General features: G+C 40.4%; 1 protein-coding gene and 1 long non-coding RNA gene across 2 annotated transcripts; one reads left to right on the top strand and one right to left on the bottom strand.

Moving 5' to 3' along the window:
• Positions 1 to 2,034: 2,034 nt before the first annotated feature.
• On the top strand, positions 2,035 to 16,250 carry CSRP3 (cysteine and glycine rich protein 3). The gene is made up of 6 exons (XM_027696285.1): positions 2,035 to 2,174; positions 8,016 to 8,146; positions 12,118 to 12,286; positions 13,677 to 13,812; positions 14,494 to 14,587; positions 15,679 to 16,250. Exons 2-6 carry the CDS (start codon positions 8,035 to 8,037, stop codon positions 15,756 to 15,758), a joined length of 591 nt encoding a protein of 196 aa, XP_027552086.1. The 5' UTR covers positions 2,035 to 2,174; positions 8,016 to 8,034; the 3' UTR covers positions 15,759 to 16,250.
• LOC113973779 lies at positions 6,053 to 14,519 on the bottom strand. The gene is made up of 7 exons (XR_003536343.1): positions 14,357 to 14,519; positions 11,305 to 11,492; positions 10,011 to 10,124; positions 8,863 to 9,053; positions 8,606 to 8,729; positions 8,021 to 8,191; positions 6,053 to 6,512 (listed from the first exon to the last, which is right to left on the bottom strand). It is a non-coding gene; the product is annotated as an uncharacterized LOC113973779 (long non-coding RNA).
• Positions 16,251 to 16,711: the final 461 nt, after the last annotated feature.

The raw sequence follows: 16,711 nt of genomic DNA on the forward strand, positions 1-16,711 counted from the left end.
AATGATCTTATCATCTGCTGGTACTTTTTGGGTAAGGCAGCGCAGGTCAGTGTAAAATTTATCTTTTTCAGCAGGGTCAGCTTGGAGAGTTGGGGCATATATACTAAAGATGACAACGTGATGCTTGTTGTTTAGTGGAAGGCGTAGGGAGATAATGCGGTCAGAGTGACCTGTCGGCAGATTTTCGAGTTTAGGGACAATAGAGTTTTTGACCATGAAACCGACACCTGAGAGGTGTTTTTCAGTTCTGGACTTACCTGACCAAAAGAGTGTGTAACCGGCACCGTGTTCCCTGAGGCTACCTTCCTCATGAAGGCGAACCTCACTGAGAGCGGCTATGTCGATGTTGAGACGGGCCAGTTCATGGGCAATTAGGGCAGAGCGACGCACAGGACGTCCGCTGTCCGCAGAATCGAGCATGGTTCTGATGTTCCAACATGCTAGAGTTAATTTAGGTGCACCTTTGGAGGCAGGTGCATGCCTGTGACTTTTGTGCTTTGTGCGACCGCATTGGAAGAAGATGCCCGTTGGTCTGCGGTTAACCAACCGGGTGAAGGTGGAGATGAGCTTTGTTTAGGCCACCTTTTCTAGGCCCCTCTCCGAGTGGAGCAAGCAGTGCTATCCTTGAGAAGGCTGCTTGGTCGTTCAGGGTGCTGCCCCAAGAGACTCTCATCTCCGTCAGTCTCAAATGACCAATATCCTGAACCGCCTGCATGCAGGGTTGAGTCTGCGGCTCCCAGTGCACCTTTCACCTACCGTTTCGACCCTCGCCCGTCGCTGCAGGACTTTTTGCATGTGGGTAAAGCCTTCAAGCCTGCGCAATGGATTTTTTAGGTGAGATGCAGTATGCGCGGAACTGAACCCACCCTTTAATCCTAAGGTTCATCTGCCAGGGCCGAGCAAGCTTGGACGGTGGCAGCGAGGTCCTCAGGACGTAGGTTTGATTAGAGTGACCTTCTCTTAGATGGATGGCCTTACAGGGCTAAGCGAGCTCCATCTGCCCGGGTTTGGGATGAGAGTTGTCCTTCTCCTAGGATGACTGCCAGAAGGCTAACGAGCTCATCCTGCCCAATTAGGAAAATATAGTCCTTCAACTTTACACCAAGGATCTGTCTCTGCATTATAAAGTCCTTGCCTGACTCAAAAGCAAATGGATTTATAGGCTCCTAAGAGTTTGCATAGCAGCCTGAGCAAACAGACCCCTAAAATCCTAAAGTCTGACGTGGATTTGGTATTTAATTTCCTTATGCTCCCATGAAATTCCCCAAGAATTTCAGCTTCAGAGTTCTGGTGTTTAACCCCCGGGCTGTAAGGGCTTGGCCCTTTCACATGCAGTGAAGTCCATGATGCCAAACAAAGCTGCTAAATTCAGGCATCTCAACAGAAAATAAGAATTGGCATCTAAAGCTTTAAAGCCCGTAAAATAAAACCTTGCAAAAAGTGAATTTTAAGTGCTTCATACTTTATTGCTCACCTCTCTAACACATCTGCAGCACCATCCATTTCCAAGGGACTCAGTCAGGCATGGCAAATATAACTGCAGTTATCAGACAGGCTAATTATTACACATATTAACAAACCATCTTAATGCCTAAAAACAGTTAAAAAAATGAAATATTACAGTGAAAAGCATAATTCCCTGTATCCTAGAAGGCAAACTAGTTGTATCTATCAAATCATGAACTGCAGAATGAAATGCTTTTTCGGTTACAAATGTTGTGTTCCAGGGGGTGCTGCAAACAGGTTTTGATTCATTATTATTTTTAACAATTTAATATTGGCAATGTGACCATTAATAACTAAATCTTAACTTCAAAGGACTGTTATTTCATGATTCACATTTAAGCAATGTGGGAGAGTAACTATAAAGCTTTAATCTTTATTTCTGATCTGTTAGGCTGCAGTCAGGAATGTCCTTTAGGTGTAATCCAAGGGGCTGCATTGTTGTCCACCTACTCACAAGTGGACATGGGGGAACAAAATGCCAGGCTTTTGTCAGAGGTTATTTTCAGCTTGGTGATAGCAGTGGCATTGCTCAGATCCCTGAAACTCTCATTCCCCTCCCCTCCCAGCTTATAGGGCTGACAGTGGTGGTCACTGCATTTAAGGAGGGACCCCTCCTGTTCCAACACTTGGAGACCTAAGGAAAGAGGGAGACACTTCAAGCAACTCTGGTAAGTTGCGTCTGGCGGGTTCTGCCAAGACTGTCTGATACAAGGGTTTGGGCAATTTTTTTCCTAACAGGTAGTTGCTTAACAAAGAAAAATGTGCAGGCATAGTACAGAAACATGATTCCTCCAGAGCTGAGACCAGTATTTTAGGTTTGGAGTAGCCACCTCATAAGAGATTCTTCTGAACTTTTCAGCCTGGGGAGTAGCTACTGGTGTTGCAAGAACAGAGTTGTGGGGATCCTCGTTACAGACACTCATTTTGACTATGAAAGGCTGGATAACAGAAGTTTCAGAGTGCTTAAAAATTGTGTTTCAAAGCTACTGAATTATTTTTTCCACAAAGGATTTGGTTTTAAAAAGCATATGTACAAAGTATGGGTGCTTTCATGATTTCTGAGTTATTAGGATTTTAGAAGTAAAAAAACCAAAACAGCATCCCCCAAACCTTCAAAATATTTAATGTTAGAGACCAATCGGTTTTATATCAAATAGGAAGAAAACTTCTATGCAGACTTGGAAGAAAATAGATAACTGGATGCAGGATGAAATAATTATTCCCACATACATCACTCAAGCATTACAAGAGAGTGTGATTGGTCAAGTCTTCAGAAAAGCCCCAATAATTAAAAAAAAAATTATAAATACATGTTTTTCCTTTGGAATAATTTTACCCTTAGGTAGAAAACTTTTCAAAGAATAGGGCTTGTATGTAGATAAAATTCTGTGTCTTAATCATCACAGTGCTATTTTAAAGTAGGTAATAGCTTTACTTGGCACTTAAAAGACTTAGTGCACAGAAAAGGATTTAGAGAAGGATCTTATGGAATGAAAAGTGAAAGCTGATAGCCCAGGATTAGGTCTGGAAAAAGGAATGGGACATGCAGCTTTCCACAGCCACATGGATCAAACTGAACTCTGAGCACGTATTTACAAGTACGTGAGTGTGGGGTGTCACTGGTTTTTAAGTCAGAATGAAGTACCTTGTCAGGATACCATATTTTTTGGAGATGCAAACTTAAATTTCTGCAAAAAAAAAGTGTACATCGAGGAAGTTTCAAAAGAAATGTGGCATCCCTATGCTAGAAAATAATAGATAATTTGGAAGAACAGAGATGAAAGCAATGGGACACTATCAGCTACACACAACACATGCTTCATATCAAGCCAGTTAAAATCTTTTGTTTCAAAAGGAGTGTGTAACTTAGGGTGACCAGTGTCAATGCAAAATCAATTTTTACTTTCTTGTGTCAGAGTCGGAATTCCCACCCCTTGATTTCTATGTGTTGCTTTACTGCAGAAATGAAGGGAAAATGCTAATTGTTACGAGATCATGGTGGAAGCTCAAGGTATGACACCTAACTAATAAATTTAAAATTTACCTGTATCCAGAGTCCACTGAATGAATCAGAAGAAATAAGAGTATAAACAATAACAATATCACATCTTCATTAAAAGAGCTCAACTTTCAAACACAAGTGTTTCCTCTGTTGTGAATCTGTCCTGCTGAGAGAGAACTCATTCTGCAAGGGACTGGATTTTGACAGAAACACCTTCAGGCTGTTCAAGATGCAGTGGCAGGAATTGTGCCTTGCAGTGCAGACCAATAGAGATAAAACCTCCCCACGAGTGTTAGTTGCAGTGAAAGAGAGCAACTAGAGCAGCATTTTATTGCTACTGTATAAAGGAAGAGACATATCGTTATCCCCCCAAGTGCTGGTGGGGGCGTAACACTGAGGACGTCAAATGAGTCACTGGTGGTCACAGGACAGGTCACAGCAGAGCTGTGATTAGATACCAGAATGAAGTCCTGGCTGCATTGGCATCTCCCACAGACTTCAGTGGGGACAAAAATTTCAAATGCAGCCTTGATACTTCCAGAGATAATCCTTCCAGCCACACAGTACACAACTTCTGGAGCCCATTCAGATAAGGCCTGAGCTCCAGACTGTCAAATACATGAGCATGTAGAAGGGAAAACCTTGTGTTTAGAATGGAAGCACCAAAACTGCTTTCAAGACTTTTTTCACCTGCAGCACTGTCTGGCACTAGCACTGCCTTTTACTCCTCTACACAACTGCATCAGGCCAGTACTGTGTCCACCACTCATTGAGATCAGCAGATCTAAATATATTTTTGGGTTATATTCTTATCAATAGCACTTTGATTAGAGTAAGACACTCTGTGACAGTGATGTGACACCTAGATTTGTACAGTATGACTAACAGCCCAAAAGAAGACGGCTCACACTGTTTTCATGCCTGTGCAGAGCACACAAACACTTCAAAGGCTCCCTTGCTCCAAGCCTGGCCCATATAGCACTGATATAAGCTCTAAATAACAGGAGGCACGTATCCCTGGCTGCACATCTTGTGTATAAATTCTACTCCATATAGTAACTGCATTTTGAGGAACAATACAAGCTGCTGAATAGTAACAGAGCAAGTTCAAGAACACTCCTCCAGCTTAACAGTCCCGTGAGTGCCTATGTGTTGCAGTACTAACACTCAAAAGGTTATTTAATAATAAATAAACACATTTATTACATTTAGGATGAGTCCGCTGTTCTTCCCACTAGATCACCAGAATATAACAAGCACCATGTGGTGAGCAGACACTGCAAATGAATCAGATTAAGACAACTAAATTCAGGGAATTTCAAGGGGATTTAGATACTGACATCTAAGGAAATTATGTGAAATGAAGATTTTGGGTATATTTTTTCCTGATAACAAGTGGGAGACTGAGTTCTATTTGCACATTGTGAAGATGGAGATTTATTCACCATTTATAATTTAGACAAGTAGAAAACTATGAATGCCATGTACCTTGTGGACTTTATTTGCACAGGCAGCATCCACAGGGGTGTCACTGCAGTTCAGTGTCCAGGGAGATGATCAAAGCAAGGACAGGACTTGCCCTGGTACCTCACCCAGCTGTTACTCCAGCCAGCGCAGACATCGTGGCACACACGGCTGTTCTTACCCTGGCATCCTTATAGTTTTACTGTGACTTTCTTCTTCCTCCTGCAGCTTCCCATCAGGTGATGCCAAGAAAACATGGAAAATGTGTATGCATGCCCAGTCATGTTACTATAATTAGCCTCAGGGGCAGTGGTTCTTCTAAGAGCTCTAACCATGGCCCCTGACAGCACAAGGTTCACTATCACACATTATCAGACTTTTTCAGAGATTATTTTCCCCCCTTCAGCTAATGATGTAATTGGAGCTACTTTCCAACAATTATCCCATTGCCAAAGACAGAGATGCTTGGTGTGCCTTTGAGGGGAACTAACACAGCACAAATAGCTTTACAGAGACCAGAAGTACAAACCTCCCTGTCAGCTACCAGTGCTGCCTCAGCTGGGAAGGGATTCCACTGGAAACCTGATTTGAAAGGGAACACAAAAATCTCATTTTCATTTTCAAGAAAGTGTCACAAAACTGATTGTTATCCCCAGTCTCTCTTCCTTCTTTTAAAATGTTTGAAGCATCAACTTGAACTATTTTCATAGGAGAAAATGGCACCAACATGAAAGTACTTTAAAAATAGAAGAAAATATAGAATGGTGGAATGAGAATAAGATTCTATTTACATGAAAGATTTCTCTCTGTGCCTTTATCTCACATTTAAAAGAAATGAAAAAAGAATTTAGCAGTGCTGTTCAGTAAAGGCTTCACTGAGTGAGAGGGATCAAATCCACTATATGTTTCTTGCATGCAATTAGTTTTGTTTCTTATTTCATCTACATTAGGTTTATGCTTCTTGCTCATTACCCCAGATAAACAGAATTAGAGGAAAGCTGAGTTTTCTTTTTCTTTTTGCATCATTACTGTTTTGGAACTGCCACAGCAGTCCATGAGCAGCCTCCCAAGAGAGCTGAGAGGGTCTGGAAGAGAGTAACGATAGTGCTGCTGTGTGACAGCAAAGGACTGGGCTGACTGAGCTGGGCAGGGTGTTCAGCTGAGCATAAATCAGCCTCACCAAGAGGAGGGGAGATTGGATCCTGCGTGAGGATGACAGGTGTGCTGTCTACCACAGGTACCAGTCACAACAGTGACTATTTAATTACACGGGGTTAAGGAGATACTAATCATTGCTGTGCTAAGGCAGAGAGGTTTGGATGTGCTGGTACCTGCACTGTTATCAAACACTGACTGTAAAACCTGCTCACATTGCCATGTCTCCAGTGCTATGGCTTCAGTGTGTGCACACACTCCCATGCCACCTTCATTTTGCTGGACAGATGTGTCTCTTATACCATTGTGGGATTTTTGGTGTTAGTTGTCAGAAAGGATTCCCTTCAGGTTGCAGAGCTGGCACATAGACATTGTTCATTTCATTCTGAAATTCAGAAGGTTACAGAACAGAAGTCACTACGACGATGATGAGCAGGGGACATTAGTGTCCAGTGTGAATATATAGTAAAATATTGGTCTAATATGCAAGTAATTGAAAATACTGACTTATGTTACATCACCACTGTGACTTACATTACTGTAAACTCCCCTCTATCTCTCACTTGATCTTAGAAGAAAATTCTCAGGTGGCAGGCCTGATTCAGCGTTCAAAACCCTTTTCTTAGTTGAAAGTATCTTATGGTGAATTTAATCAAACACAAATAGCACAAGCAGGCTTCAAGATAACTATAATAAGAAGGTGACTGGTTTTCCAAGAAGGAAAAGGAAGGCCTGTGCCAGGAGCTTGGAACAACCCGATAATATGATGTGCAGGTGACAAGATGACATCCCAGTCTTTCCAGAAACGATGACTCAAACAAGAAAACAGAAGGGCAGCCTGAGGGCTGGGCTTGTTTCTGATGTGTGATAGCACAATCATCAGGAAGGGCACTGAGCCATCAGGCCACCTGAGTTGGGCTCCTGCCCCTCACACTGCCCTCCTGTGACCTTGGCCAAGTCACTTCAACAGTCACTGCAGCAGCAACCACTGCTCTTCTTTTCCCTTATGTTTACATTTCAAAAACAATTGTCAAAGAAAGAAAAAAACCTACCTTAGGAACCCATCTACTATTACCTTACAACGGCTGTGCAACACAGGGACCTTGCAGCTGTCTCATGAGGACTTCAGAAAAGCAACAAACAACTTGATTCTATTGATGTGTCCTCTTAAAGTGTCCTTGTTAAACTACAAGGTGGAATTATACAGGTATGAATTGTATAAAAAAATATCATACTGACAAAGAATGTGTGACCAAGGCAGCTTATGGGGTACTGGATGAAGCAGCACTTGCTTTGGAGAGGTATAACTAGTCTACCTGTTAACAGAGAGTCGAGGTAGGACGCTGTTCTGTAGAAAATTTAATGCCAAATACTGTCCACATTTTTGCTTCACTCCAGTAAAGCTCCAAAGTAAATTTGCTAGCCTCCATTAAAATTTGCCTCAAAAACCAGATCAGCACACACTAAGCAAAAACTGAGGGGAAAAGGCTACACTGGGGTACAGAGGAGGACAGGACTAAAAGTAAATGGCTATTTGATGGAAAATAAATCCTAGATCCACTTCTCCAAAAGAAATTTCAGTGGTATTAGCACTTTTTCACTGATACACCTCACAATCATTTCACATATTTACCATCACAATATACTAAGCTAAGGAATAGCCTTATTTACAAGAGAAGGTCACACAGGACAGAGGATTTGGACTGTCCATACCCCTAAAGCACCAGGGTAGCTCCCTCACCCATGGGTAAGACACCCCACAGGCATGTAGTACATTGCAAGTATGCAAGAGCAACTGACTGGAGAGGGGGAGAAAAGATAATAACTTTTTTAAAAAAAATCAAGCTGTTCTGTTTAAAATAATTCACTTTGCAATTTGATTTTCTAGGTTACCTCTCAGAGACGGGATGCCGAACTGGGGGGGTGGAGCCAAATGTGGTGCCTGTGAAAAGACCGTGTACCATGCTGAGGAAATCCAGTGCAATGGAAGGAGCTTCCACAAGTCCTGCTTCCTCTGCAGTAAGCCGGGCTACACTGGTTCAACTTCACAACACCCCCATAGTTCTGTATAAATGTTGCATCAATTCTAGTACATTTACTTTTGTATTACTTTGCAGGCAGTTTTCTAGCCCTTTATCCCAAGCAATCTGCATCTTGGGCTCCTGGCTTTTCTCTTTCCAAGCATTAGATGGTTTTTGTTAGGGGCACTCAAGTGCTGCAGGATCATGGTATCATGGCCCACCTCCAAGACACCCTTCCCCTCTGTCCCACAATTTGGCATATTACAGGTTTGCTTCAAGTTAAAAAATCCAGCAGAACTAAACAAACACTCATCAAGACAGAAGGATGTCTTTATTAGGCTGTTAGAGGAGATGACTACTTTGACAGTGAGTCCTAACATTAATCCATTTCACACAGAAAAGCTGGAAGACAGCAACCCGGTGGCATCAAAACCTCCAACCAACACTCTGCACTTACCTTAGTCTCTTCCCCCCCCTATTTCATGTAGTTCACTTTCACTTGCTCTTTTCCTCCCACACTCCACTGTGGTGTTTGGCAGATGGCTTCCAGAAATCTTGCTTTCTCTGCAGATGAGCTAGCACTTAAAAAAAAAAATCAGAGAGAAGGTATCAATTCAGCTCTGTTTGCCCTTTGTGGAGAGAGAGCAAACAATTTGCTAAGAACTAAAAGTAGATGAAGAGTTTATTTTGCAGACAATGCTTGAGATTTAGTACCTTTGCAGTATGGATTCCATTGAAGCCATTGAATCCAATTTTTCACCCTCTTTTCCCAGATGGAAAGAGACTTCTTATTTGAGGCATGAGGCTATAACACACTTAGCTGACATGGTGCAGTCAATGCAGAACAAGTTCAAAGGACACACTGGAGTTTACTTGGCTTTCTCCAAGTGCCCTGCAATTGATGCCTAAAAGGCAGAATAAGAAAGAATTCCTTCAAAAGCTTTTCAGTTATCTGACAACTTTCAGCCCATTCTTACAGAATGATAAAAGAAAAAATCTCAGTCTCAACTAGTGCCTTCTTATTGCTTTCATGTGCTGCTTATAACAATTAATACTAAATATCAGAGAAACTAATATAAATAAGTATCTGTCCTAACAGAACATAGTTAATAATATTTCTCAAGTTTAAATTTCATTCTTAGTATAACTGATTTTTTTTTTAAGTGGTTCATGATAAACAATATATATACGTTACATTCTGACAACAGTTTGGTTTGTTTTGGTGGCTTTTTTGGTTGGTTGGTTGTGTATTTTGTTGTGGATTTTTTATTTTACTTTATCTTCCCCTTGTGGTTGTAAGTCTGAGTTAACTTATTAATAGGTTAGATACCAAAAAAAGTATTCCCATAAGAAATATGTTTAAGGTCAAAAAGTAAAGATGCATCTAAGCCCAGCTGGCATATGAGAGGTATGTTAATTGGCTTTACTTTTACCATGATTCACACACTATTCAGCAGCTCTGGATGCCTCAGGATCATGTATCACATTCATAGGCTTTTCTATGAACCAATTATAGGATTTCATTTCTTGACAGAAGGAAACCAATCCTCCCCAACGTAATCTCAGGTATGGAAACAGTTAACCTGTTTAGCTGAGCCTTTCTATATTTCAATATTAAAAATGTTTCAAATATATCATATATTTTACATAATATTTGACCAGACAAAACAGATCAGTAGTTTTCAACCAAAGAGTTCAATTTCAGCAAAATTATAAACAATTCAAAGCAATCTGTTAGCACAGGAAGAATCAGACAAGCTAAACTATAAATCACACTCTCTTCACTCCATAGTTTTTCCCTACAAACATTATGAGAGAGAAACCTCTTTCCAACAATCTCTACTTCTCGTGCTGCTCTTTACCTGTAGATTGTTGTTTCCCTGTCAGGTTTTACTCAAACTGCAGCTGTGAGGGACATTTGGCAGGATCTTGCACTGTCAACCTGAGTCTTCTCAGTGCCAGAGGGTGACCAGGATCTGTTGGCAGATGACAAGTCTCAAAGTTATTTCAACAATAGCACTTCAAGGGCTTCTGCTCCATCTGTTGTGGTGAATTGATACCCTATCCCTGAGGTACCAGAAATAGAAACACTTTATCTGCTGCTAGAGTTTCCATCATCCCTTAACTCCCTTAGCAAACTTAATTACCATCTCCAAGCAGAAGAGACTGTAGCAAGAGGAGATCAGATTCACACATTTACAGAAGCCCTTCATTTTATCTCTATTAACTATAAAGGTCTTTGCAAAACATTTTCCTCTCTATGCAGTACAGGGAGGAGGAAAGCCAAAGATAAGGAGAGGGCTGGGAACACACAAGTAGTACTTTATGCAGTCTGGTCTAGCAGAAGGTGTCTCTGTCCATGGCAGGGGGTTGGAACTGGATGATCTTTAAAGTCCCTTCCAACCCAACCATTCCAGGTATTCTATAATTAAAGCCGTAGAGATTCCAGTATTGGCTTAAATTACCTCCTCACAGGAGGATATTTAAAATAAACATAGGAGAGGGACTAATCAAACCCTCAGCTGGCTCTTCTAGAGCTTGCACTTCCAGCCACTTTCAATACTTCTGTATTTCACAGCTTTCCGGTGCATACATGAACTAAGTAACTTGATTTTCCAAGCTATCCACAGCTCATGCATGACTGGAATGCCCTCTGCAGGACATTTACTTGCTCAAAGGAAGCTGGAGAGAAGGCTTTACCTTTTTTTTCTTTTGCCTCTATCAACCACTGTTGACATAGTGAACACTCTGTAAGAAGTGTTGAAATATTAATTTTTTAGCATCCTAGAAAATCCTGGTTTTCTACAGGTTCTCTGAATTGAGAGCTTCTTCCTCTCTCAGTGGGGTGTAGGTTTTCTCACACCAAGTTCCCAGAGTGGAACAGTCACCAAGCAGCTGAGGAGTGTAGCTACTGGGTTTTTTTCTCCATTCATTATTGTCCCGTTTCTGTGCACAAGCACCAAGGGGATCCACTGATCCAGTAACAGAATTTAAACTCTAAACGTTGACCAGGTTTCAGATAAGCAAAGAACTGTGAGAGAGTAATTGAGCTTCCATGGCCACTCCATGAAAATAGCCACGCTTGGAACTCATCTCAGCAATACCAGTTAGCTCTGGGTGTGCCTTGTATTTCTCAAAACATAGATACCCGCTTACCAAGATCCCCAAATCAGCAGCTGTTAGCACTCAGTAGCTTCTAGTCCTTCCAAGTTGAGGCTTGGCTTAAAGTAGTGCTGCAGAGGACGTAACTTGTATTCCCTGGTGAAAGCTGGGCATTCCTATGGCATCTTCTGTCCAAAAGTCTCCCAGATCTTTCCTACTGAGCTAAGCCAAGCCGTATTTCCCTGTAACAAACACGACTTGTAAGAGGTCTCTGTTTTGGGAACGGCTTTAGTCATACTCCTGTCATTCCAGAGGAAGCCTAACGGAGCTGAGATTTACTTCCTTTGCCTTGGTGCCACAGCTTGAACAAACAAATAATATTAAAAAAAACCCAAACCAACATATCCTACCTGACTCTGGACATGGTATTATTTTAAAGCCTTTTTTAGAAGCCAACCTCATCAAAATAGCTTGGGCTGAGCTGAGAAAGCCACCACAGACTCAGAAAGAATATTTTGAAAGGTCTAGATGCTCAGTGGTATCAACACCCCTGCAATCTCCTTTTTTAAGGTTTGGGAGTTTAGGACGGTTATCTCGAATCCATCTTAACATCACAGATCTAGACAAATTGCCTTGACAAGCCAATGATTTCCATGGGGCTACAGTGTAACTTCAGAGAAGCAAAAGAGGAACAAGTGTTCACACACCTATTTTAGCAACAGCCCAGTCAAATTTTATACTGACCAACTCCTTTTCCTATAAACCATAGGAACAAAACATAACCACTAAATGTAACTACTCTGAACCACATGAATTCAACTTTGAAAACACAAATGTTGATAGATGCCTCTCTCTGCCTGTATCCAGTGGCCTGCAGGAAAGCTCTGGACAGCACCACAGTGGCAGCTCACGAATCCGAAATCTACTGCAAAACCTGTTACGGGAGAAAATACGGTCCCAAAGGTGTTGGCTTTGGACAGGGGGCCGGATGCCTCAGCACTGACACTGGTGACCACCTGGGCTTGAACCTGCAACAGTGAGTCAAACCCCACTGACAGCACCTTTCTCTGGTCCTACTTGTCTCTTAGCAGGGTATTTTAGATATTTTATTCTGTTTCCATAACAACATCCAGCGTAAGTAGCAGAGCAGACTTTCCTACACCCTTTCCTTCCAGGGACACAGTAATTTACCAGTTTTTAATGATGCTCAGTCTCTTTAAGCCTTCTTTACAAATTATTTTCTCCTTCAATAGGCAATTATTGTGCAGAAGCAGCCTTTATATGCCACCACAGCTGTAAATATCCACTGCAATTGTATGCTGCCATTTGTAGCACAGTGGTAAAGTCACATTCACTGCAGAAAATGAGAAAATATATATATATATTTTTTTTTCCTGTCAGAGGCTAAAATCCAGTTTGGTTTTACTCTTAGAGAAATAATCGCACTACCACATACTGCTAGCTCTCCTCTCAGTGGGGGAAATAACATTTCTAAATCCTCCCTGTGGCTTTAATAATACTTACAAACACACTGAAGAACGTGTTTGAACAAAGGAATTCTAATGGGATACCATCTTCCAAAAACACATAATTAGCTCTGACAGTACATTTTTACAGAATTTTTGTTTTTTACGACTCTCAAAGCTGCACATTTCCAAATCAGCAATGCTTCCTTCTAATGGTATAACTATAAGGAAACCAATTAACCAATATGCTGTGTAGGGAATAAAAGCTTAAACAATGTATTCAAATGTGGCTCCTTGTGCGATATGAAGCCATTATTGGCAGAGTTCTGCATCAAAAACTGTCACATCCTGTAGATATAATGACCTGTTGCAGTCCAACAATCCAGTAATTCAGAAATCATTCTGTGAAAGGCTTCACGCATAAGCCCACAATACACAATGTCCAGAAACACAAAGCAAAGCTACTTTTCTGACGTGCTTTTGACCCTGGTCCAGGTAAAAACCCCAATTCCCTTGTCCAAATGTTTCACTGCCTAATGAAACATCTGTATGCAAAAATCTGTATTTTTATTTTCTACTCATTGAGTAACAGCAGACAGCCAGTTATAAAGAAGAGAGTGGTCTTCCGCTTGTATTTTCCCTCTTGCCTTTCCATAAAACAAAGTTGTTTTTTACTTTCACTTTTCATTAAATGCAATTTTTTCTGCATTTGGCTGCTGTCAGCTCCATGTACTCAGCCCAGAACAGGTAACATCAGAGCTTACAGTACCAGCTTTTCCATCACACAACACAGAATTCACTAGAATACTTTGATTTTCTCCTTTTTTATCCCTAGTTTGCACAATAGAGAACGGCAATTCAGTATTTTTCATCCCTTACCAAAAACCCCATGAAATACTTTTTCTAAGGTAGGTAACATTTGAAGCAGCATTTAAAAAGCACTGAAACCTTGTGTTTTAGGGGGTCACCAAAGCCTGCTCGCCCTTCTACACCAACTAATGCTTCAAAGTTTGCCAAAAAGATGGTAGATGTGGATAAATGTCCCCGTTGTGGCAAATCAGTGTATGCTGCAGAGAAGATCATGGGAGGAGGAAAAGTAAGTAGTTACTTCAGCACTAGAAACAAAACTGTTTTATAATGGTGATAAACTGTAGCTAATAGGTCCTTCATCATTTAAATTTTCATTCATAGTCTCGATGAAGAAAACATGAAGCAGCAAATTGCTTGAGTTGTATGTACTTTCAGGGATGTACTTTCAGGTCTAAAATCATGTGCCTTTTGTAAACCTTCTTCAACTTTTCCCTTCTTATTGATGTCTGAAGAACAACCCCTGACTACTGGCTCTTCCTCCACCTTTGGGGGATATTTATGAACATTTATTTGTAGTGGCAATTACAGACACATTAAAGAGATCCTGTAACTAGAAAAACAGAATCCTTTCTCAAATGACATGCAAACCTCTCTGCTCGAGGAACTCCTACTAGAACGTGATCTGTGCACACTGAAGAAGTGGCCAAAATAAGGGTAGTATCTCCAGCTCCCTGCTTTTTACTAGACCTCCATTAATAACTGTGCATCAATAACAAAGTCACTCGGTAACTCTTGACATGGCGCAATAATGTAACTGAAAAAAGACTAACCTGGAATGACTAAAAATGGAAGCCACGAGATCAACAAAAAGATTTTAACCTTTTCACACTGTAAAAAGCAGTCGTTCTTCATTTCTTGTACCTGTGCACTTTCTGTAATATACAATGAATTGTCTTCATCTCCTCAGCCTTGGCACAAGACGTGTTTCCGCTGCGCTATTTGTGGGAAGAGTTTAGAATCCACGAATGTTACAGACAAAGATGGAGAGCTCTACTGTAAAGGTGAGAGTTCAAGAGAGCTGAACTGGGTTACTGAGTCAATCTAAAATTAGTCTCTTCAGACCTAGGAAAACCAACTTCAGGAAATTTCGTTTTATCTTTTTTTTAACAACTTTCTGAAAGCAAAGCAAAGAGCCGTGGTAACATTGCAATTGCAGCTTATACTATTAACATTTAAAGTTTAAAGCTGTAATTTTTCTACAAATATCTCTCAGATCTACCCTCAGATCTTCTAACAGAATATTGGCCATCTCTGCTGGGCAGGCTCTTGTACCTGCACCATCTCACTCACTGAAATAAGAAATCCACATAGATACAGATCTTCAGAGGTCATCTGGAATTCTTGACAATTAAAGATACTTCCACTGTATTGATAGCACAGAAGATAATGCACTGATGCTAAATTATACATCTAGATGTTCTCAAATTCTGAAAGTTCACAGACTTCACTTGACTCTCAGAAATGTCTTAAGGGGAAAAAATATGCCAAGGTTTTATATCCCAAGCTAAACTTTATAGAGAGCCCTAAAGAAGAATATTGAAGTTCTGTGACCTTGGGTACAGTTTGTCAGCCACAAGTGATCAAATCATCACATCTGGAGAAACATGCTGACCATTACTACTTCCCTAGCAGAGCTGTGATAAAAAACTATGCACACACTTACCAATACACAGTTCAAATGGAATGGTTTAAATGCTCATCAATAGTTTCAGAACTATGCTCCAGTTCTTTTACCTTCTGGAAAATCTCTGACTCATTACTCAGCCTGAATTACTCACCAGACCAAGTTTTACTGAGTATTTTCTGACAGGAAAGTAGCTTTAATGAAAACATTACTTCGATCTTAAATCTATAGTTAATTTCTTAATTTTTTTGAGATCACCAGATGTGACTTTTGTGTAATTCAAATACGTGATTTCAGTTTCACTGCTAAAACCTGCCAACACTTGTGGGAAATAAGCTATTTCAGATTTCCTTCCTTTTATTAACTTAAATTTGGTAGTGATCTAAAAACTAAAACCAAAAGACATTTACCCCTACCTGAGAACATTTAGAATTCAAAAACATTTATCTCCCCCTCCTTCTTTTGCAGTTTGCTATGCAAAAAATTTCGGTCCCAAAGGAATTGGGTTTGGTGGTCTTACTCAAGTGGAAAAGAAAGAATGTGAATGAGAAGAAATGGATGCAACAGTCTCAAACTGATGTTGACGCCACCAAGTGATAGTTGTCAAGTAAAACATTAAACATCATATATTGCTAAGAACATAGGGCAAGATTTTCCACCTTGCAGGAAGAATTTGTGAGCTTGTATCTTAAATTCTTAGATTAGATTAAAAAGGTACAGTGATAAAAGAAGGTTCATGTCTGTTTTACAGTAAACTAAGACAAAAAACCCTTGTGTAATATTATTGCTTCTTAAACTAGTATTTAGTACAGTTTAGACTGGAGTTTTAGACTCAGCTTAGTGTCCCATAGAGATACCTTATGGAGTGCAGGGTCTGAGTGTTTGAGTTAGACTTGTGTTTTCCTTTGTCCACAATGTTACTCTATTCCTACCAATCTCCTAGATGTGTTTTGAACATGTTGGCATTTTGTGTTGTGACAAGGTAGAGGTTATTCACTTTGAGACAATTAAAAAGGGTTTGAAATTCTTTCTATCAAAGAGAGGTATTTCCACAGAAAAACAAAACTTTCCTAGAATGCAGTGTTGTAAGTTTTGTTACTGTCTGTTTTCAAGCTACAGTAAAGTACTTACTGCTTCACATTATTTTCATTTGAATTTGCTTGTGCTTTTACATTCTACAATGTTGCAGATTTCAAGAGGAACGAAATCCCCCATTTCTTTACTACAAGAATTGCGTTTCATCGCACTACTTGACTTTTATGTTGTCAGTTCTAGATGGCATTTAATTTTCTGACCTTGATCTCTTTCCCTGTTGGTTTTCATGGCCAGCAACTTTGACTTATATTCACACCACAGTGTCCAAGTGGCCCTTCCAGACTGACACTGTAGCCTTTTCTTGACATTAGCCATTAAAGACCTATGCATGCAGCTGGGAACAATTCCCTCTTTTTATTTACATTGCTATTTTTCATCATGAACTTACCCATTTTCATACACTAAC

Source organism: Neopelma chrysocephalum, unplaced genomic scaffold (assembly GCF_003984885.1).
Source record: "Neopelma chrysocephalum unplaced genomic scaffold, ASM398488v2 Primary Assembly neopelma1_106b, whole genome shotgun sequence".
Lineage (NCBI taxonomy): Eukaryota > Metazoa > Chordata > Aves > Passeriformes > Pipridae > Neopelma > Neopelma chrysocephalum.